The sequence below is a fragment of the Sarcophilus harrisii genome, chromosome 1 (assembly GCF_902635505.1).
Source record: "Sarcophilus harrisii chromosome 1, mSarHar1.11, whole genome shotgun sequence".
Lineage (NCBI taxonomy): Eukaryota > Metazoa > Chordata > Mammalia > Dasyuromorphia > Dasyuridae > Sarcophilus > Sarcophilus harrisii.
In genome coordinates this window covers 338,358,207-338,381,481 of record NC_045426.1, presented here as the reverse complement: position 1 = coordinate 338,381,481, position 23,275 = coordinate 338,358,207, and the positions used below count along the sequence as shown (strand labels likewise).

Below are 23,275 nucleotides of genomic sequence, written 5' to 3'. Positions count from 1 at the left end.
TGAAATTTTTTCAATTCAGGCTTATTTTCATGCCATGATAAAGCGTTGGAATGGAATTCTTAATGGAGATGAAGGTTATGTTAGCTTAGTTGTAATTTTTTATATTGTAGCTTGAAAAGGTTTGTTTCAGTAGATAGAATTTCAGGGAAGTTTGCTTGTTTAAACTTGGTAAGCCAAGGACAGATGACTTTTATTGAGGAGTGAGAATGAGAGCATGGACTTTGAGAATTTGTTAGTTGACAGTTCTTAAGATCACATTTCATCAGACTATCCTGAAATAGCTAGAAGCAACATTGACTTTAAAGCACCTCCAGTTATAATAAGATACAAATATGAAGAGTTTTAAGTTTATCTTGGGCATCCTAATGGTTTTGTAGCCTCTGTTTTATGACTAATAGTATTGAACATGGATTGTTTATGCCTGTCTTCTTTTCCTTTGTGGGGAAATGGGCTTCTGATATTACTTCATATATTTTCTGATAGTTTCATCTTAGAAATCTGTCCAAATGTGATTTCAGAGTGAGGAAGACTTCTCAGTTTAAAATCATGGAAACCAAAATTAATATCTCTTATACTGAGATCTGTATCTGAGTTGTGAATTATATTTTTCAGATTTCTGTGCCATTGTGACAATCCATTTGTAACAATGTAACTTTTTAGATGAAATAGATCTATTTGCCTCTAAGGCATCATTAAGGGTTGTTATATTTTTAATTTTTTTCTTCATTAATATTTAATATTTAGTGCATGTTAAAATGTAACTCCTTTAAATATTTTTGCTGAAATGTGAAAATATGCTTTTTCAGGGACCTTAAACCAGAGAACATTTTATTAAATGAAGATATGCACATTCAGATTACAGATTTTGGAACAGCAAAAGTATTATCTCCAGATAGTAAACAAGGTATGCGAGTATTCTTTTCTGATAAGACTGAATTCAGTTTTATGTAGTAGAAGCTATATTCGAAAGTTGTTGAATGATATAAATCAGAATTATAGGTTTGTTTTGTATTGAATTATTTGGTAATTGAATAACTTATTTGCAAAGTAAATCCTTGGTAAATGCATATAATTTTAATACTAATTATAGAGTTTTTGTAATTTAAAAGTATCAAGAATATAAATATGCACAAAAGTTTTAGTGGGCTTCAATAGTCAGATATCATCCAATCTCTTATGAGTCTCCAGAAAGTCAACAAGAGGTAACATGCAACCGTATCTTTTGTTGCAAACAAATTACCAGAGCTGCATGGATCTGAAAATGTTTTAGTTCATTCCTTTTTTTATACATAAAAAAATTGAAGTAAGTAATTTGCTTATATAGTTCATTACTTCCAGGGCTTAGCGGTGAATTTTAATAATAATTTTATAGCATGTTCTTAGGGTATCCTATCAATAAAAACATCAATTAACATTTTTGTAGTATTTTAGGTTTGCAGAGTGCTTTACAAATATTACCTATTTGAACCCCACAAAAACCATGGGAGATAGGTGCTATTGTTGTTTTCATTCTACAGATGAAAAAACTGAGACAAAGACTTAAGTAATTCGCTCAGAATTACACAGCTAGTAGATGTTTAAGGTTGGATTTGAATTCAGGTCTTCCCAGTTGCAATGTTTGAGTACTATCAGAGAAAGGGCCACAAAGTGTTGAGGTTATGAAATTATAATTATGCTTTATACTATGCATATTTGTGTTGATTTAATTTAAAATGGGACATTTTGGGAGAATGAGTGTCAAATAAGCATATTGAGAGAAATCTAGGGAATTCTTGGGTATAAGATGTATTTTAAAGTTTCTGTGTTCCTTGAGGTCAAGGACTATGTTTTATTTTATCTTTTGCTCCCCAAGTACATAGCACAACTTTGCAGCATAGTTGGCATTAGGATTATTTTATCTTTGTACTTTCAGAATCTAGTTCATGATCTTATACAAAACAATGTTTATTAAATGCTTTTGAATTGAATTGAAAGAATAGAAATCAGTTTAGAATGAATATTACTTCAATAACTAAAGAGATTGATTACCTTGATGTGGCAGACTTCTATGAACATGAAATTATTTTAGTCTGTTTAATAATGCTAATAAGTTTCTTGAAATTGAGTCAGATTATTGGGCATTTAGATTATTGAGCATTTAACAGTTTTTTTGAGAATTTTTCTAGAAGACAATATGTACTATTAAGCTTTAGAACATACCTATTAGATTTTTGTGCAAGATCTGTATAAGAAATATCCAGTGTTCATATTGTAAGGATACATAGTAAAGGACAATAGATTATGAGTTTGACAGTTTCTTGTAAAATGATGCATCATTTCCCTCATATAGAAAAATGTATAAATAGAAGGTAATTTTTTTTCAGTGGGGCAGGAACATCTGAGCAGTTCCAGAAAAACCTCATGTAGAAAGAGGTGTTTGAGATGAGTTTTGAAAGAAACTAGAGGAGGACATGAAGGAGGGTCGTACTGCAAAAAGGAGATAAAGAGTTTATGGGAGTGAAAGGGAATGGAGGATAAAAAGTAAAATAAGGCTGTCAAGGTAGATTGGGACCAGGTTATGAAAGGCTTTAAAGGCTAAATTGAGGAGTTGCATTTGGTTTTAGAAGCAAGAGGGAATCAATAAAGTTTATTGGACAGGGAAACAATATCGACAGAACTATGCTTTACACATATTAATTTGGCAGCTGTTTGGAGGATAGATTGGGAGGGATGACTTGAGGTAAGACTAATTAGGAGGCTCAGGACATAGTAAAGGAAAAAAGTTGGGAAGTGCTTGAACTACAGTAATGGCTCTAGTGCTTGATAAAGGAGTGGATAAGAAAGATTATGGAAGAAGAATCAGTTAAGGCTTGGCAAATTATTGGCTATACATGGGCTAAGGGAGAGTGAAGATTCAGTGGTGATTTTGAGGTTGTAAACGTATGTGACTATAAGGATACTATATACTTAAACACATAGGAAATTTAGGATAAGGGATGGGTTTAGGGAGGAAAGGAGTTCAGTTTTAAGTGTTCTGATTGAGATGCCTGTGAAGTAATCCATTTGGGAAGGTCCAATAGATATTTGATGATGCCAGACAGGAGCCTAGGAGATATATATATATATCCAAATCTGTATTTGTATGTATATCCAAATCTGGGAGTCATTTGTGTAGTGATGAAAATGGAACTGAAGAAAGCTTATGTATTTCACTGAGAGAATATAGAAAGGGAAAAGAACAGGGTTCAGAGCAGAGCTTTGCAGTAAACCAACAATTAGTGATCCCAGTTTATATGGTATTGCCACACATGAAGGAGAGAACAGACCAGTAGGTAGAGCAGAAATGAGACATATTTTTACAAAATCCCAGAGAGGAGAGAGTATTCAGGGTATAGTAAATAATGTCAGATATTCAAGAGAAGTTGAGGAGGATATGAAGATCTAGGAAAGCTTATTATTCTTGCAATTAAGAGATCACTCGTAACTAGAGAAAGAAAAATAAATTCAGTTCATGATAAGATTGGCTGAAAGTCAGATTTAAAGGTTTGAGAGGAGAGTGAGAAGAGAGGAAGAGTTCATTCAACTTTTGTTAGAAAGTTGGCTATTAATAGGAGGGGAGATAGAGAAGATGATAAGGGGTGGTAGGGCCAAGTAAATGATTTGTAGGATGGAGGAGACCTGTATATATTTGTTGGTGACTGAGAATGAGCCAGTAGATAGGGAAAGATTGAAGATTAAAAAGAGAAAGATAGATTGTAGTGGCAGTGGCAGTCTGCTGAAAGAGATTAGGGGAGTGGGATAAAAGCTAAAATTAGAGGGTTTAGCATTGGTAAGAGCTACCCTTTCACTGACTAAAAGAGAGAATGGGATATGATGCTAAGAGGTTTTGAAATGGAGAATGGTTTTTGGGTTCTCTCAGCTTCTCCCTTTCCCCCACCTTCCCATTTCTATCCCTACTCCACCTTAGCAAAGTGTAGGCCAAAGTCTTCTGAGAGGACAGTGGGAGGGCTAGGTGATTTGAGATTTTAGAAGAGACATTTTGGAACAATAACTGTGGGCAGTGGAATAAGAATGAATCAGGTAGGAGTAATAGGATTGTCTTGCTATGATGATGCTCCTATTGAGATTAGTTAAGACAAATTTGTAGTGGACCCATTCAGTCAAGTTGTCAGTCAGTGAATCAGCAGAGTTGTGTGGTATGACTTACTTCAGCATACTAGCTGTGAATAATGCAAATAGTGAGAATAATTTGATTTGGAATTGGGGTTTGGTAAATTGTGAACAACAGTGATATAAGGAGACAAAGGATTTTATATTAGAGGACAATGTCAGGTTAATCTAATTAACTACGGAAAAGATTGACAAAGGAGGGGAAAGTGAAGTCAGAAAGAAATGAATGCCTGGGAAAGTCCTGAGGAGTGCAGGAACTGGAGCTCATATTGAAGATGGAGAACAGGTTGAGAGGAGTAAGACATAAGGAGTGATGAAATAGTAGGTTTAAAAGCTGGATAAATAAGTTCTAGAATTTTTGGTCATCGAATACTTTTGGTTGATGGTAAGATCAAAGGTATGATCTAGATCACCTGAAATATGAAATATATTTGAATAGATTGTTTTGATGTCTCTAAAGGTAATTTTTTTTTTCTTTTTCCCTTTTTCCCCCTCCTTATCAGCCAGGGCTAATTCATTTGTAGGAACAGCACAATATGTTTCTCCAGAGCTGCTTACAGAAAAATCAGCATGTAAAAGGTAATCATTTGTCCTTGTTAAGCTTTAACTGTGTATATTTTAAGAAATTAACATTTCTCATTGACAGACTACTCATACTGAAAAACTCTTCTTAAGTACTTCCTTTTCTATAAATCTTTCTGATCTCTCAACTGGAAGTTATTTTTTTTTCTCCCTTCATATGATTTCATAATGCTTCATTTACCACTTGCACACTTATAGTTACTCTTTAACATATTGTATACTTAATCTCTTTCTACAATATTGAGTTAGACTTAGATTCAGATATCCACTTCCAATATTTATGTGGTTATTATTAGTTGCATAAGCTCTTTGAGCCTTTGTTTTCCCCTCTGTAAAATGTACTTAATAATAAATATACATAATATGTAATTAATATATTATATTAATAATATTAATATATTAATAAATAAATAGGAGTATTGGTTGATCAGTATATTTGTGTGGTGTATGTGTGTATTTTTCTCTCTAGGTTTCAAGTATTATTTACGCTAATTGTTGTTATTAAGAACAGTGATCTTAGCCTATTTATTTTTGTTTCTCCCCTAATGCTGAGCTTTATAAATGTTTGATGAATTCTAGATAATTTTTTAAAGTTTTTAAGAATTTTCAATGTTGTCCAGTGAAGAGAGTACCTTAGTCTTTCCTGTTCCAGTAATCCTTATTGTTGTGGGACATAGGGACTTTATATCATTATTAGGATCATAATTCATCCCCTTTTCTTAATATATTGGAACAAAGAAAAGTAAAGGAACTCAGCAATCTGTCATTAAGTCAGTTCTTCCATGGACTATATGGCTATGGGAAAATCCCTTAACATCTCAGTTTTCTCACTTGTTAAAATGGAAATATTACTTGTAGTACATACCAAACAACATTCTTATGACTTTGAGACTCTGAAGCACTTTATAAATGTTGGTCATTATAAGAATAATGGTGAAGCAAATATTCCTATCAGAATTATAGATAGAATGTGTGGCTAGGCTGAAAAAAAAAATGCTCTTTATATTACTAATTCCTGGCAAAAGTTTAGATCTTCTTTAAATATTATCTAGATTTCTTTTTTTGTATCTATTTGAAAATTAGCTTGAACCATGATTCAAAAATCACCCTAGCCAAATTTGAGAGAGGATATTCAAATTAATTGTAAGGTGATGAATTTTTCAGTGACAGTGATTGAGGGCCAGTGAACTGGCCCTCTATTTAAAAAGTTTGAAGACCCCTGATCTATATTGATGAAATCACAAATCCTGAAGTATTTAATGCTAATATTTTCCCGTAGTCTAGCTGTATTGATTTATTTATGCAAAACCTTTTAAATTAGATATAATTAAGATCATCGAAACCCTGTCTCTCTGATTATGCATTTTTCCTCCTTAACAGCCACTCCTGTCTTAGATGGAATGTAGATTAATTTCCTTGTTAACCTTATAGTCAGTTTTCAAATTTTTAAAAATCTTAGTTTTATATTCATTCATCAAACAACTTTCATTCTTTCATTTGGCATTTATTAAGTTTCTTCTATGCAAAATCCATTTTAGGGGATAAAAGATGAAACAAGAAACAGTTTGTATCTTCATGGTATATCTTCACAATTTAGCTGAGGGCATAAACCATAGTTACACATAAATTAAGATATAGTGGTTGCATAAGAACATCAGATCAGATGATAATTGAGAGGGATTAGGGAAAGTGTTAAATTGAGTCAAAAGTTTTTAAACCACTTTTATCATGTGTTACAAGGATTTCTAATTCAATATAGTTTGTTTTCATTTTATCTTTTATCTATCTATATCTTTCTATCACCTGAATGATTGTTTTAACCCAGTGGTTAGAAATCATTATTTTGTGTTCTAAGGCTTAAATTTGATTTTGGGCGAAGAGATTGCTCATATATATAACTTGGTGGTTGGCTGTTAACATGAGGTAGAGTTAAGTTTCATTGTTAATATATGGATAAAGTTAATTTGGGTTAAAATAGTAGGTAAGCTACTGAAGGAAAGTTGTAGAAATTTCATTCTAATAAAAATTAGTTTTATGTTAGGCAGCGAAACAGTACAATGACTAGAGTCACTGGGTCTAGAATCGGGAAAACCTGACTTTAAATATGAAAACTTAATTGTCTGTATGACTGTGGGCAAGCCATTCAACCCATGTTTTCTTCATTTTCCTCAACTATAAAATGGGGATGATAAACAGCAGCTTTTTACATGTGTCATCTTCCTTACAGGAATGTAAACAATTTAGCTTTATTGAGTCCCTTATAATTATTCTTTTCATGTTACCTTCATATCCTTCTCTTGATTTTTTTGTTTAAAAGTCAGATTTTCTATTCTTCTTCTCTAAAAGATAATTTCTTCCTTATTCCTTTGACATGTTTATGATAGCTTTCCTCTTTTATATCTAAGTCATATATCCATTTGCTATTTAGCTTCATATGTAATGTCAGTGTTTGTTTGTAACAAACACTATCAAGTTGATTTCTAGATTTATTGCAGTAACCAGGGTCTTTAGGTTTATCAGATACTGTACTTTGTATTTATTTGCTTAACAGAATTTACCATTTGATAAATTAAATATGTTTTGTTACTTTAATTTTCAAATATGATCTTGTTTTCTTTTTTTCCCTATTTTAAAGTTCAGACCTCTGGGCTCTCGGATGTATAATATATCAACTTGTAGCAGGATTACCACCATTTAGAGCAGGGTAAGAAAAAAATTTAAATTTCTTAAGTATTTCGTTTAAAGATCTCATTGTTTTTTATTTATTTTTCCCAACAATATTCTTATAATAAAACGAATTTTAGCAGCTAAGTACAGACTACTAAATATTTAATATCTTCTTTTAAAATCTGGAATAAAGAGTTTTAAAATTACCAGATTATTTGAGATTGAGAGAGATTATTTTTGTCAAAGGATCAAGGGAATAGCCATTTGAATAAGGAAGTGACTGGAGGAAGGCTCTGGGGATACAAGTTGGGCCAATATGTTGGAATTCTAGGAAGACAGATTTGTGCTTGTAATAAAGAAAAAAATTTTAATAGACTTGTTCCAAAATGGAATGGGTTTCTTTATTGGAAAGTATTTTCCCTGTCAATGGAGAGGTCTTCAAGGTAAATGACAGCTGGTTAAGTATGTTATAGAAGAGGCTTTAGATTGGTTTAGATTACCTTCAAATTTTTTTACAACAATTCATTATTTGTTTAGGGAGATCAACATTCTTAGCCACATACATGGCAGCTATAAGAATGTTCCCTTTGATCATTTGGAAACCTCCCCTTTTTCGGGGAATGGAATGGGCAATAACATGGATTAAGCAAGTTATTTATTGAAATCTTTACCTTCCAAACTGATTACAAAAGCTGCTTACAACTTTTTTTGATTTGAAGGTAACTGGTATATATGATAGTTAAAAAACAAAACAACAAAGTTAGGATTAATGCTTATTTGCTTGATTCTGGGGTAAATCATTTTGCTTTTGTTTTGCCAGAAATGAATATCTTATATTTCAGAAGATAATTAAATTGGAATATGACTTTCCAGAAAAATTCTTTCCTAAGGCAAAAGATCTTGTGGAAAAACTTTTAGTAAGTATTTTTCTCGTTTTATTATGTTACAGCATTGGTAAGAATTCCCTTTTCAGCTATGTTGATGAAGCTTTAACAACTTCATAAAATCTCTTTTAACTTGGAGTATAGTTAATAAAACATATGTTCTATGAATTAGCAAAGATTTTCATGATGGCTATGGTGGACCAACTTTGAATTTTCCTGAAATTTTGATTTTGCCATTTATTAGCCAAATTACCACAAATAAATTTTTTTACCTCTTTGAGCCTCAATTTACTTACTTGTAAAATAAGAATGATACTCAGTATTAACTTCACAGATGTATTTTATGGGTGGAAGTTCTATATGAATGTAAATTGCTAATTGTTAGCTAGAATTACAGCCTATTACAGTTCTAATTTCTACAATTTCAAGTTCTAATTGCAGAATTTTTTTTATTACTGAAACTAGTGAGAGAACATTGTTTTACCTTCAGTACTCTTTAATGGGTCTGTCTAAGTCTCCAAAGTGCCAAATGTGTCACCTATGCTTGTTCAATAAGACTTTTATTTAGGATTTAGGTTTAAACCAAGGAGAAGTTCACAGCCATTACTTGATTGGTTAAAAGATTGTCTATTGGCAAAAAAACTCAACTGTTTCAACTTTTGGGATTTTCATGCTTGGATGTATGGCATACAATGTTGGTTAGGAGCTAGTGATTTTCTGTGAAGCCTCTTTTAGAGTTCTTGTAGACCGTGTTAGAACTTTTGATTAATGTTACAGTTCTTAACAGTGTTACATGTGGGTGGTTTTTTGCCTTTGTTGGGCCTTCTTTACTGTATTCAACATAGTTAGGAATTTGCTATGCACGATGAGGTGACTTAAAGTGAAGGTTTTTATAGTGTGTGTGTGTGTGTGTGCATGTGCCATGAATCACACCAGTCATGGATCTGAATTTTTCCATCTTTAGCAACACAGAATTAGCTCTAAACAGCATTTTATGATGTTTCAAATAATGGCAAGCATTACAGAATTGCTTGGGGGGGGGAGGGAGGAAGTGGGGGGAGAGGAGGAGGAGGAGGGGTATCTTTGAAATGAGAAACAGCTCTTAAAACTATTTTTGCCCATGTAGGTAGGGTATTGTAGTGGCATAGACTTTGTTATTGGCATTTTGGGGGCTGAGTCTTTTTGGACTAGATTATAGAATGCAAGGAGAAGAAAATTGTTCTAGTAAAAGGTAGGTTTGGTGCCTATCTGTATGCTGAATCAGGAAGTAGATAATATTAAGAAACAATGCCCATAGTCCTCTTTGATCTGTGTCAAACCAGATTTTCTGTACTGTTATTTTGACTCAGTAGTGTTTGAAGTTTTTTGATTCTGGTGCAATTGTGGCTATCAAGATAGATATGGACACATTTAAATGACATTTATATAGTAGTGTCTGACTTTTGACAAAGTGCTTTCCCCACAACTTTGAGAAGTATCTATTATAAGTATTATCCCCATTTTACAGCTATAGAAACCGAGGCTTAGAGGGGTAAAATCCCTTGGCTAGGGTCAAAGAACCTAGTAAATTTTGGTGCTTGGACTTGAACCCAAGTTTTCTGACTCCTGCTCTTGGATTCTTTCTGTTATACTAACATTTTTCTCACAATAAGTATGCTGACTGAATTTTTTGGGTATTTTTTGGAAAGATTTTTAAAGGTTAACATAAAATCTATAAAAATGTTTTAAAGCCTAAGAAATTGTTTGTTAGAACTTTAACAACTGACCTGTCTGGTGACTTCATTATTTTTGAGTTAGAAAGCCTTCCAAATCAGGAAATTTATGATCAGATTTGTTTTAGAATTTAAGGACTAGACTGGTGACTGATTATAAAAAACGTGTAATAGAATTGGGAGACTATCGAACACATCAGACTCTTATTGTGTTTTCATATAGCTTTCCCTAGGGAATGGGTGTAACTAACTTACCCAATCTGAGTGATTTCACTAAATCCTTTGGACAAAATTATAATTGTGTGAGACTGAGCTAAAATTGCTCTTAGGAAATAAATGAGGGAAATTTCAGTAAGTTTATAAATAGATTATGCTAAATCTTTTATTTTGCTATGAAATATGAAAGCCTCCTTTATTTACAGGTCAATTTTATTTAAGAAATTATTGTAATATGTGTATTTACTAATGCTCTTTTTTGTGCTGTGTAAGTCATTCCCAATTGTAAGAAGAAAATATTAGTAGTAAGGGATGAAAGAATGTAGGCAAAAGAAATTTTACAGAAACAATATGTAGTCCTAACTTACTGATTAGGATAGAGTTATGTTATGTTGTTATCCATATGTCTTTAGATGAATTGACAAAAATTACCTTTTCAGTGCTAAGCACATAAGCTTATAGTGGGTACTTAGTCATTGCTCCTTGATTGATTTCTGACTGGGGATTTTTTTTTTAAGGTTTTAGATTCCACAAAGCGATTAGGCTGTGAAGAAATGGATGGGTATGGACCCCTTAAAGATCACTCATTCTTTGAATCTATAACATGGGAGGATCTACATCATCAGACGCCCCCAAAGCTGACAGCATACTTACCTGCTATGTCTGAAGATGATGAAGACTGCTATGGAAATGTATGTCAGTGTATCTGTATTGGCCTACTTTACAATTTGAGAATTTTAAAAGAAAAAAAGTTATTTGTTCTTGTGATTTGTTTGGTTGAAAATATCTAGTTACTAGTTTCAGTGACTTAATGCTATCATGGTGGCATTCCACTGCTTTAAAAAAATATTTGATGAATGTACTCCTTAAATCTCTGGCTTAGGTCAAAGCCCCTCCATACCTTAGTAGATAGTTTCATGAATTGCTGTAGATTACCCCCGAATAATTTGATGGACATCCTACATTTAGTTATCAGTTGATTCCTTCCCAGCTTAGTAGGACATGCCACTGTTTAAATTTCGTTCATATATTCTTCAAGAAGCTATTCCCATGTCATAGTGAGGAAATAGAATAGGACTGTATAGTGGTTATATGGTGGCATGAGGCCAATCTAACTTTAAGGCAGCAGAAGGCAATAAGCAAGCAAAGACACAGAAAGTTTGATCTACTCTTTAATTTTTTTTCTTTTCAGTTTCTAGACTTAAGTACTATTCCATTTTGGTCCTCATTTAGCTTATCTTGGACAAGAGGAAATAGGGGCATAATATCACTTACTTTTAGATGTTGGTTTCTTTTATAGAGTAACATTAAATAGAATTAATAATCTTTAGCATGCAAAAGTATTATAGGAAGGGCAGTTTTCCCCAAGGCATTTATCCTATTCCTTTTCAGTATTTCCAGCTCTTCATGACCCTTTTTAGACTTTTCTTGACCATTTCCTTTCTTTAACTCATTTTAAACATGGGCGAACTAAGGCAAAAGTGATTTGCCCAAGGTCTCAGAGCTAGTAAGTATCTGAGTCTGGATTTGAACTTAAATCATCTTGATTCCAGGCCTAGTACTTTATTTACTTTGCCACCTAGCTGTCCTAAAAGTCAAGGAATTGAGGACAGTTGATCCTTGATGTAAAATAGCAAATTCCTATTGTCTGTCTTTCTTTCCTTAAACATTTGTAAATTGCAAAATGTATTTTTATCTTTTTTTTTTTTTTTTTTTTGAGGCAATTGGGGGTAAGTGACTTTCCCAGGGTCATACAGCTAGGAAATATTTAAGTGTCTGAGAACAGATTTGAACTCAGGTCCTCCTGACTTCAGGGCTGGTGCTCTATCTTCTGCACCACTAAAATGTATTTTTAAAAATCCTACTTCTCTCTTTTGGAAATCACTACTGAACAACTGTAAATACTTTTCAACATCTACTTTGTTCCCAGTATAGCTGGGAAGAGAAATGTAACTTGAGCATAAAATATAACTTTTGTCTTCTAGAACTTTATGGTCTCTTTGGAAAGAGAAGACTCACCTTTGAAATAGAACAGTTGAGCAGTAAGCTTCCTGGGACTGATTATAATACAGAGTTTATAAAAAGAAAAAAAGAACTGGGATTTAATGTGGCAGTGATATATTTGGGGTTCAGCACCAAATGTTGAGGTTTGGTCATGTGAAGAATTCACAGTGGCTATTCTCTTTGGCAAAAGGTAGGTTTATTTAGGAGATGAGGTTACAGACAAAATGAAGAGATACAATAGATACTAGGAATAGTAAATATGAAATAGAATTGGGAGAGCATATAGTTAGCAAGGAAAAGGGTTTTAACAATTAATAATGGAAAAGACAAGTTCCCTCGTGGAACTCACAACCAGGAGAAAGAAAATACATCATGAGGTTGGAGTATACCTTTGACTGAGGGGCTAAATCCTAAAAAGGATTTAGCACCCTTAAAAGAGTTAGTTAGTTCATATGTTTCTACCATGTTTTACATACATTGGACTGCTTGCAATCTAGGGGGAATGGGTGGGAGAAGAAGGGGGAAAATTGGAACACAAGATTTTGCAAGGATTATTGTTGAAGAATTATCCATGCATATGTTTTGAAAAATAAAAAGCTTTTAAAAAAAAAATTTTTTTTTGGAAGTTACAAGAGGGAGAAAGATACCATGAGACATGGGAGAGGAGGGAGGAGGAGAAAGACACTATGAGGTAGAGGCCTGTCAGGCTTTACCCAAAAGGAGTTTAGCAAAGATGGCATGAACCATAGGTAGATTTATAGGAGAAATTTAACCATAAGGGTTTAACATAATTTGAATTTCTGACTAGATACAGCAAGGGGGAGGGACCCACAGTCTCCACAGAGGATGGGACTATAAGTTTGAACTAATTCCCCTTCAGTGGCTTTCCTTGTTTGCCTCAGGATTTCATTAGGGCGGCGGAAAACCAAATTGTGGATACAATTATGAAGGTTGTTAATTCCCTTCTTTTGAAAGAAGGGGGGCAGAGTTTGTCTGGGAATCCAAGTGAGCAAATCAGATTAGGTTGGAACCAAGTTTAGGATGCCAAAACCTATAAGACCGAGTCAGAAAAGGAGAGCTTAAGGTGATAGCAGTCTTGAGATAGGGATTTCGTCAATAGTTCAGAATCCAGGGTACTTGAATGTCTCTATCCCCACGACTCTGTGTCCTCTTAAGGAATTATATGTTTTCCGTTCCTACTTTCTTTAATATGGGAGGCATTGTTTGAGTTGATGGGACTATCCTTACTGTGCTTTATTAGAAGTTGTGGACATGGAGAGAAATTAGCAGTGATCTAACAATGTCTGGATCCCTTAAGAAGAAATGAATGAATAAGTAGGTGAAGCACAACTTTGGTAAATATAGGGAGAGAAGAAAAATACAGTTTTTTTGGGTTATATTTGTCCCCTTCTCTCCACTTAAATATCTGCTGACTCAATGTAAATTCTTATCATGTCATGCTTGGAAAATTGGGGTAGCCTTCTTATTGTTCTTTTTTCTTCAGATCTTTTCTGCTCCACTCTGCTACTAAAGTGATCTTCCTAAATTAGCCCAGGTTCGAACATTTCACTGAATTTGGTGAATTTTATTTGTTCCCTGTTGCCTCTGAAAAGACGCAACTAAGCTTCTAATCTTCTTTCTGAATTTCTACTTTATTGCCCTTCACTTACAATTCAGAAATACTGGCCTCTCTGCTGTTCTTCACACATCATACTATTTTCTGATTCTGTTCTGTTTTTCTTGGCTGTCTACTTTGCCTGAAATTATCTCCTTTCTCACTTTTGCTTCCCGGCTTTGTTCAAGGCTGATATTCTAGACTCTTAAGGTGGACCTATCCTGGTTCGCTTACTGATAGAGCCTTACCTTTTGGGTCAGATACTATGTGTACTGTTTAGATTTGTTTATATGATGTTTCTTTCTTTAGAATATGAGCTTTTTGAGGGTAGGGACCACATTTTTGGCCTTTTTTTTTTTTGTATTTTCATTGATTAGCCAACATGCCTAGTACATTGTAAATATTTACTAGCACATAGTAAATACTTAATTCCTGTTTATTGAGGCTGTTCTGATGATGGGGGGAGCACAGAAATTAAGATTTTACAGATAAAAATCTGTGTTGTGTTATGAAGTGTGTTACAAGTTTAGTATGCTTGTGGGTGACACTCTTGTTATAAGTTGCTGTAGGTAAAGTACAAAATGATGAAGAACAATAGAAGCTAAGTATTTTTTAAAGCCAACAAGGAGAGTAAAAGTTGGAATATAAGTGAAGTAAAGGAGGACATAGAGTAGATAAGGGCATTTTGAAGAGATTTCATAAACATGCTACCATGAATATCAAATAAAGTTAAACTATGTGAAGGTGGGTGTTTTCGTTCCTTTGAATTGATGCTTTCCTGTAAATGTTTCTTTATCTGTAGAACAGCACTAAATTTATAGATAATGGACTAGACCTAAAGACCACTCTTAGAAGAATGAGAGCCTTGAAGGGCAAGAGAACCATAGCAAGATGACACAATTATTAGCATGTACCTAAAGACCAGAAATCCTAAGTTCAGATCTAGTCTCTCACACTTATTAGCTGTTATATCTTCATCACTTATCCTCACTTTGCCTCAATTTCCTCATCTGCAAAATGGGAATAATAATAGTATTTACTTTGCAGTGAAGAGCAAATGACCTAATAATTGTAAAGTGTTTAGCACAATTCCTGACACATAGTAGGTGCGATATAAATGTTAGCTCCTATTATTATTATCATTAATAATAATGAACACTGTCAATGAATGGAAATCCTTCAGCAAGAATTTATCAGATCTAGTGAGATTAAAATGTAGCTGGATTATTGGAGTTGTATTATTGCATTTTGTTCTATTAAACGGGAGCATAATTTCTGGACTTTTTTTTTGGGGGGGGTTAATATTTTTTGCTTTTATTAAACCTAGGTCCATAACCTTTAGGCTTTCTATTATTTATTTAGCTAACATCTTGTACATTGTGTTATGGCATGGTATTTATGGCAAATTAAATATATAACATTAGAAATCTTTTCTGGAACAAATAAAGGATTTTTTTCTCATCTTACAGGTAACAGAATGGAGGCTAAAAAGGAGCAAGTATATCAGGATATTATCTCAGTCATATTGGTAGTAGTAAGACTGAAATTTATAGACAAGAATGAATCTTAAGTTTTTTAATTCTAATTTAGTCCTTAGGTTCACCATGTTGATTCTAAATACAAGACATTTTAAATTTTAATTTAAAGAATTTTTTAAATGCAATATTTTTAGTCAATATTCAGTTTATCTAAAAATGGAGCAAATCTTGCCCAGTTTGCTCTATGGAATGAGTGGAATCACTCTTGTACTAAGTTCCAATCAGATTATTATCTCAAGATATCCGTAACTATCTTTTAGCAAGTGTAATTTTGGTTCTGTTCACATTAATTGTGTTACAATTCTGGTGATTGCAGTGTGGGAGTGAGGTGGGTTGGGTGGGCTGGGCATATGCAAGCTATAGGAAAAAGAAATATATTTCTATCAGGCAAGATAATAACTTTTTTCCTTAGCTATGAAATGGGGATACTAATGCTTATACTACTTCACAGAGTTGTTAATGAATAAAACACTTTACAGATCTTACAGCACTTTAGAAATATGAACTGTTATTAACTTGTTTGTTACTAGTTGCTCAGATTTAAAATCAAATCTTGAGTAGATGACATTACCTAGAGAAAGAATTCTCTCTCTATTCTATGTTTGTTCAGAAACATACACCTTTTCCATCTCATGCTAGTTTTGCTAGCCAATTTCTTCTGTGTTGAACAGTGCAGTTCTTGTCTAGCTTTAGTGAAGAAAGCAGTTGTGTATTAAATACCCGTTCAGTTAGCTGGCGAGCACAAGAGAGAATCCTTTTAGTTTTTTTTTTGTTTTTGGAAGCTGGTCTTTTATACCATGTATATTTGAATTCTGGGACTTTAGGATTTTAGAATTTGAAGACATTCCAGAAGTTATTTACTCTTGTCATTTTTGCGGAAGAGCCTCAGAGAGATTGTGATTTTAGTCAGGGTCCTACAGGTAAGAGGCAGTACAACAAAAATTCAGACTTGTGCCCTCTGACTTTAGATTCACTGCCGTTTTCCTTTTGCCACATATACTAACTGTATCTGATAGTATGAATATTGTTTCATCCTTCTGAGCAGGAAAAGAGGACAAGCCAAAGGGCTGTCTTCCCACATATAGCCAATGTTACATTCAAGTAAGCAAAGTTTTTATGATAACTGAGCCATCACTTGACTGTTACTTACAACACTTGGAGTGTGAGGCTTGGAATAAGGAAGGTTGACTTTATTAACTTTAGCTCTATGTTCTTAGATGTAATCCTGTTTGCCTTGATCCTCATCTGTAAAATGAGCTGGAGAAGGAAATGCCATAGCATTCCCAGTATTTTTTATAAGAAAACCTCCAGTGGGATCATGAAGAATGCAGTTGAAATGATTGAACAACAAAATCAGAAAAACTGGAATCAAAATCCGATTTTGTTTTTTGGTCCATCTCTGTATACATATATATGGATCTTCAGTGTGACCTCATGAATTTTTTCATTTCTAAGACTATATACTAATTTTCTATTTTATATTTGATACAAAATTTTTTTAAGTAAGCACATTATAATTTATGAGAAGATTTAATGTTTGTGCAGTTTTTTAAATGTGGGACATATGAATAGTTTAGTGTAAACCAGTAGAAATTCATAATGACTTTCCCGTTTTCTCCCCTGTAGTATGACAATCTTCTAAGCCAATTTGGCTGCATGCAAGTTTCATCTTCGACTTCTTCACATTCATTATCTGCTTCGGAGACTAGTCTGCCCCAGAGATCAGGCAGCAATATTGACCAATACATTCATGATCTGGACAATAATTCTTTTGAGCTGGACTTACAGTTTTCTGAGGATGAGAAGAAATTATTATTGGAGAAGCAGGCCAGTGGAAACCCATGGTAAGAACTCTTAAAACATCTTAAGATGTAAGTTGTTTGGATGTTCCCAGAAGTTTTTAGAAATGATTTATTTTCTTTAAAAATGACTTGTTGAATGATGCTTTTCATGGCTATAAATATAATAGCCCAATGTCTTAATGGTGTAATGATGAGAAACTGAGCAAGACAGAGGTTAGAGATCAATTTAATAGTTTATTAAATGGCGAGATAAACTGGGACCAAATGCCATCTTGGTCCCAGGGCTGGTCCAGACTATCATCTCAAAAAATCCAGCCCTAAATAGCAGAGAGCAAGCTTTTTTATAGGATAACAAGAACAATGACATAATGGGGGAGGTACCTGGATGGGGATAACCTGATAGGGGGAGGCACCTAGGATGACACAGTGGAGGGAGGTCCTGGAGAGGTTACTGATATTCTAATGACATCTAAAATAGATAAACCTTTATCCTGTCAAACATTAAGAAGGAATTATTATAACTTAAAGATATAAAACCTTTATCTCATCAACCATTTAAGAGGGAATGATTATAGTCTGGGGTTGTGGGGCAGAGCAACTGAGGTAGATCTTTATCTCATCAAACATTAAGAGGGAAAGGTTATAATCTGAGGCAGTCACTAAATAGGATAATTAGGGAAATTAGGTCAGGACATCAAAAGGGAACTGTGCCACCACAATGGTTCCATGAAAATATGACATGAGGGGAAATTAATTCATAAGAACAATCCTTCTATGCTTGAAATTAGTGCTATAATAATGATATGCAGGCTTTATATTTCATAGAAGTAAAAGTGTGGAGCCTCACAATGATGATTTCTGAATGATGATAGTGCAGTTAAGTTTCTTAAGTTTGTGGTGGGATTAGGTCATGATTTATTAATAATATCCTTACTGTGGAAATTTTTAAACAATTTAAGCATTTTAAAACTATTAGGTGAAATTCTCTGTATTATTCCATGGGAAGACAGATATAAATATAATACAGGCTTTGTCCTCAGTCATTTGTAGTCTTATTGGGAGACAACACAGACAATGCAGACTGCACAAATAATTCAGAGTGATCTAAGTGTATATAGGAGAGGCCCCTGAAATTCTGTGTGAAAATTAAGGTGAGAGAAACCACTTTTTTGCAGGGAAGTGGGAGAGTGTGGAAGGTTGTTCAGGGAAGATTTTGTGAAGTTGGTGTGTTGTGTTTTGGGCCCTGAAGAAAGAGGACTTTACTAGTTAAGATTGGTGTCTAAGGGTGAGAAGTTTGTTGTTATGGGCTTGGGTGTGAGGGTGTGCAAGCAAAGGAACTGAAATGAAACAAAGAAGGTTAAAGAGTACTCTAATTTGACTGTAATGCATACTGCCTGAGGACAGGGGAAGTCATGTGAGATTTAACTCAATAGTTAGATTGAAACTAGATTATGGAGAACTTGTTATGTTAGGCTCAGGAATTTATACTTTATTCAGTAGACTATGGTGATCTGCCAAGAGTGACACTGTGATGGTAATATTTTGGCTTTGGTGTGAAGAATGTATTATAGAGGTTTGTTTGAAAATATAATAGGAAATTTTGGTAGGTTGTGAATTCCTTGTCATTGAAGGTTTTCAAGAAGAAGATGAATAACTGCTCATTAGGAATATATATATTGGGGCTTCATATTTTGGGTGAGGCGTCATCTTTCACTCTGTACTTGAATAGAAGTTGTTTTTAGGAAACAATTTAAGAAAAGTTATTTTTTAAAAATTTATTTATATATTTTTCCTCATTTAATAGTATTTTATTTTTACAATTACATGTAAATTCTAACTTATATATAAAAAAAGGGAAAAGTCATGAAAGCAAAAAAGAGTGAAAATTATGCTGTTTTATCAAATTTGATGATTTTGTAGCATTACTACTATCATATACAATGTTATCCTGGTTCTGCTCACTTTACTCAGCATCCGTTTATATAATAAGTCTTTACAGATTTTTATGAAATCTGTCTGCTTATCATTTTGTTCTTAAATAATAGTATTCCATTGTATTCATATCTCACAACTTGTTCAGTCATTCTCCAGTTGATGGACATCCTCTCAATTTTTAATTCTTTGCCACCATAAAAAGAGCTGCCATAAATATTTTTGTACATGTGGGTTCTTTCCTCCCCTCTCCATTTTTTGGGGCAAGGCTGAGGCAATTGGGGTTAAATGACTTGGGCAGGATCACAGCTAGGAAGTGTTAAGTGTCTGAGGTCATATTTGAACTATTCTGGAGAACAATTTGAAACTATATCCAAAGAGCTATAGAGCTGTGCATACCCTTTGTTCCAGCAATAGCACTACTAGATTTGTATCTCAAAGAGATCATAAAAAAGGGGGAAAAAGGAGCAGCTAGGTGGAGCAACGGATAGAATCCCAACTCTGAAGTCAAGAGTTCAAATATGTCCTTACCCCTGTTATACCTGTCTAATTTCAAGTCATCATTCAATGTTACCTCAGGTGCCATATCTTTCACAGAGACCTTACCATTCTGTATTGTTTTTAATACATTCTGGTTTCCCAATTATCTTATGTTACAGTATTATTTGTATGTCTTTTCTCCCATGTTTTTATGGTGAATAAACTCCCACATCAACATTTGTTAAATACCACATGCTAGGTATTGTGATAATTCTTCCTTTGTTCTTCTACCTAATCAAAATCTTGGTAGCTATTATCTGTAGACTTCCAGGCACTCCTCTTCCTCATTGATTTTAGTACTTGGCTTATAGTCTTCCTTTCTTCCGCAACTCCTGTCCTCATACTAGGGGATTCCAACATACACACTGATACCCCCCTCAAATACCCTGACTTCTCAGTTCTTCAACCTACTTATTTCCCATGGCCTACTTTTCTGGCCCATCTACCTCAATTTATACACAGAGATGGTTAACTTTCCTGTCACCCACAAGTGTACCACCTCCTCATTCGGGAACTCTGAAATTGTCTTATCTGATCACAGTCTGTTGACTTTCTACCTCTGCCTTCCCATATCAAATTATACTCTGTCTCCAAATCCTTTGATCCCTCAGTTCTCTCCCAGATTATCACCCTTGCACTAGCCATTCTCCCCTATCTCCAGTTTAAATATTCAATGATACACTTCATCTCTTCACTATCTTCTAGTCTCTGCCTTCTTTACATATTGTTGATTGTGCCCTATTAAGTTTCAGCCTTGGATGACTCCCACTGTTCACTGTTTTTCCTTCTACCTATACATGTGCTGTTGAACAAAGGTGGAAAAAAATCATTCAATAGTGACAATTTTAAGGTACATATCCTCAAGGGACTCATTGCTGGCAGGTAGTCTACCTATACCTCCTTTATCACTTCACTATCCCACTCTTCCCAGTGGTTCTTGTAAACCTTCTGATCCTTCTTCAAACCTATGACTCCCTGTCTCTCTACCCTCTCAATTGAAAACCTTGCCTTATATTTTACTGAAAGAGTTGAAACCATTCACTGTGAACTCCTCCTTCCTTTCTCAACTCATGTCAGATTCCTTCTGTTACTTTTCTCCTCTTTCACTTCTGTCTCACATAAAGAAGTAGTAGCCCTTTCTTCTTGCTAAGACAAACCATCTAGTTGTATAAGTGATCCTTTTTCAATGGAACTCCTCCAGCAGATTGCCTCCATTGTCATCCTCCCTCTTTCACCACTGCTTAGAAACATATCCATGTTTTTTCTATCCTCAGAAAACTTTTTACTGATGTAAAATCATTCTGGTTATTGTCCCCATATCTTGCCCATCTTTTTTGGCTGTACTTTTTTTTTTTTTTATAGCTTTTTATTTACAAGTTATATTCATGGGTGATTTTATAGCATTGACAGTTGCCAAACCTTTTATTCCAATTTTTCCCCTACTTTTCCCCACCCCCTCCCCCAGATGGCAGGTTGACCATTTCATGTTAAATATGTTAAAGTATAAATTAAATACAATATTAGTATACATATCCAAAAAGTTATTTTGCTGTTCAAAAAGAACTGGACTTTGACATAGTGTACCATTAGCCTTTGAAGGAAATAAAAAATGGAGGTGGACACCGATAGAAGGATTGGGAATTCTATGTAGTGGTTCATAGTCATCTCCCAGAGTTCTTTCGCTGGGTGTAGCTGTTTCAATTCATTACTGTTCTATTGGAACTGATTTGGTTCACCTCATTGTCGAATAGGGCCGGGTCCATCAGAATTGGTCATCATATAATGTTGTTGAAGTATATAATGATGATCTGGTCTTGCTCATTTCATTCAGCATCAGTTCATGTAAGTCTCTCTAGGCCTTTCTGAAATCATCCTGCTGGTCATTTCTTACAGAACAATAATATTCCATATTTGGCTATACTTTTTGAGAAAGTTCTCTATAATAGGTATTTTCACTTTCTTTCCTCTGTGGTATGTGAAAAATGAAATGACTGAGGAACAAAGATTCAATCTTTGTTGCATATCAATTTATTAAGCATTGTGTGCCCATTGCCTATCCAGGACCAAACCTCTTCACTTAAGGCTTGGACCCCGAATACAAGAGGGGATAGACTTTTATATATTAACAAATAGGATTAGTTAATTAAAAGGGAATGATACAAAATTTGATAATCTTATTTCTAATTGGATAAAAAAAATTAAGGACTTCCCAAATTGACAGGGGGGAGAGTGAATTGGTATAGTTCTGTGAATCAAAAAAGGAATCCCACTCCCCTAAAATGTCTCTATAAATAATCAAAGAACATGGAAACAATAACTTTCTTTCTTTTTCTTTTCTTTTTTCCTTTTTTTGGCTGAGGCAATTGAGGTGAAGTGACTTGCCCAGGGTCACACAGCTAGGAAATATTAAATGTCTGAGGTCAGATTTTAACTCGGGTCTTCCTGAATCCAAGGCCGATGATCTACCCGCTGATGCTCTACCCACTCTGCCACCTTGCTGGCCCCATGGAAACAATAACTGATCAATATGAGGCCATTTTTCAGATAAGACATATGTGTTGCTTGAGATACATTTGTGTGATAACTTGCATCAATCTATGGATCTGACTGGGTTTCTGGTCAGCATAACCTAGGTCTTTAGTTAAAGGTGTCTAAGTAGTGGATGGTCCAATTTCCCAGCCACACAAGGACTAAATTTAAACAATTTAGTAAAGTTTTCTCTCAGTTCCAGTAATTGAATAGAGTTTAGTTTTCTAACAGGTCAGAAGTTGGACCAGACCCATAATTGAATAGAAAGGGAACTGAATTAGCCCCAGAACTGAGTTACAAGATGGAGTCAGTGTGTGGTTCAGTCATTCCCATAATTAAGCACTTGCTGTCCTAATCCCATTAATTTCCTTATCTCCTACTTAAGAATCTACAATTTGGCTTCTTCATTTTATTGAAATTGTTTTCTCCAAATTTGCTAGTTATGTCTGAATTGCCAAATCCAATGTCCTTTTCTCCAGCTTTATTCTCCTTGACCTCTGCAGCTTTTGATAATGTTGATCATTCTTTTCTCCTTGATACTCTCTTTTCCTCAGTCTCACAACTTAGATGTCATCCTTGACTTTTCACTCAACCATTTCCTTACCCTTTCCCCTCCCTCCTAACCCAATTTGTTGCTGAGACCTCTTGATTTCATCTTTACAATATCTCTTAAATATTCTTCGTTGATACTATTACTTTTATACAGGTATTTATCACCTCATACTTGGACTATTACAGTAACCTACTGGTGGATCTCTTTGCCACTAATCTCTCCCTTCCTCAGTCCATCTCCATTCAGCTCCCCAAATCTTCTGTTAAATGTTCAGAGCATTTCATAATACCCCTCTTCCCCTCCCGCCATTACTTCTAGATACTTTTCCAGTCAATGACATTGACCTTCATGCTATTGCTGGAACAAGACCCTCATTTCTCAACTCTGGCCATCCTTTCTGGCTGATTCTCTATGCCAGGAATCCTCTGCTTCATGGCTTTTTTCACTCAGCTACCCTGATGCCTTTCCCAATTCTTTGTAATTCTAGTGTCTTCCCGCTGTTATTTCCTGTTTATCCTGTGTATATCTTGTTTGTACATGTTTGCATGTTGT

The 23,275-nt window shown here is 34.4% G+C and overlaps 1 protein-coding gene across 5 annotated transcripts in view; it reads left to right on the top strand.

The window, feature by feature from the left end:
• Positions 1-23,275, top strand: part of PDPK1 (3-phosphoinositide dependent protein kinase 1) — a 110,957-nt gene that overhangs the window by 58,771 nt on the left and 28,911 nt on the right. For all 5 annotated transcript variants that reach the window (XM_031945667.1, XM_031945665.1, XM_031945668.1 and 2 more), the window contains 6 exons: positions 807-904; positions 4,653-4,728; positions 7,367-7,435; positions 8,219-8,315; positions 10,729-10,902; positions 16,994-17,211. In XM_031945667.1, the coding sequence (XP_031801527.1) occupies positions 807-904; positions 4,653-4,728; positions 7,367-7,435; positions 8,219-8,315; positions 10,729-10,902; positions 16,994-17,211 (732 nt within the window). The remainder of the gene's footprint in view (positions 1-806; positions 905-4,652; positions 4,729-7,366; positions 7,436-8,218; positions 8,316-10,728; positions 10,903-16,993; positions 17,212-23,275) is intronic.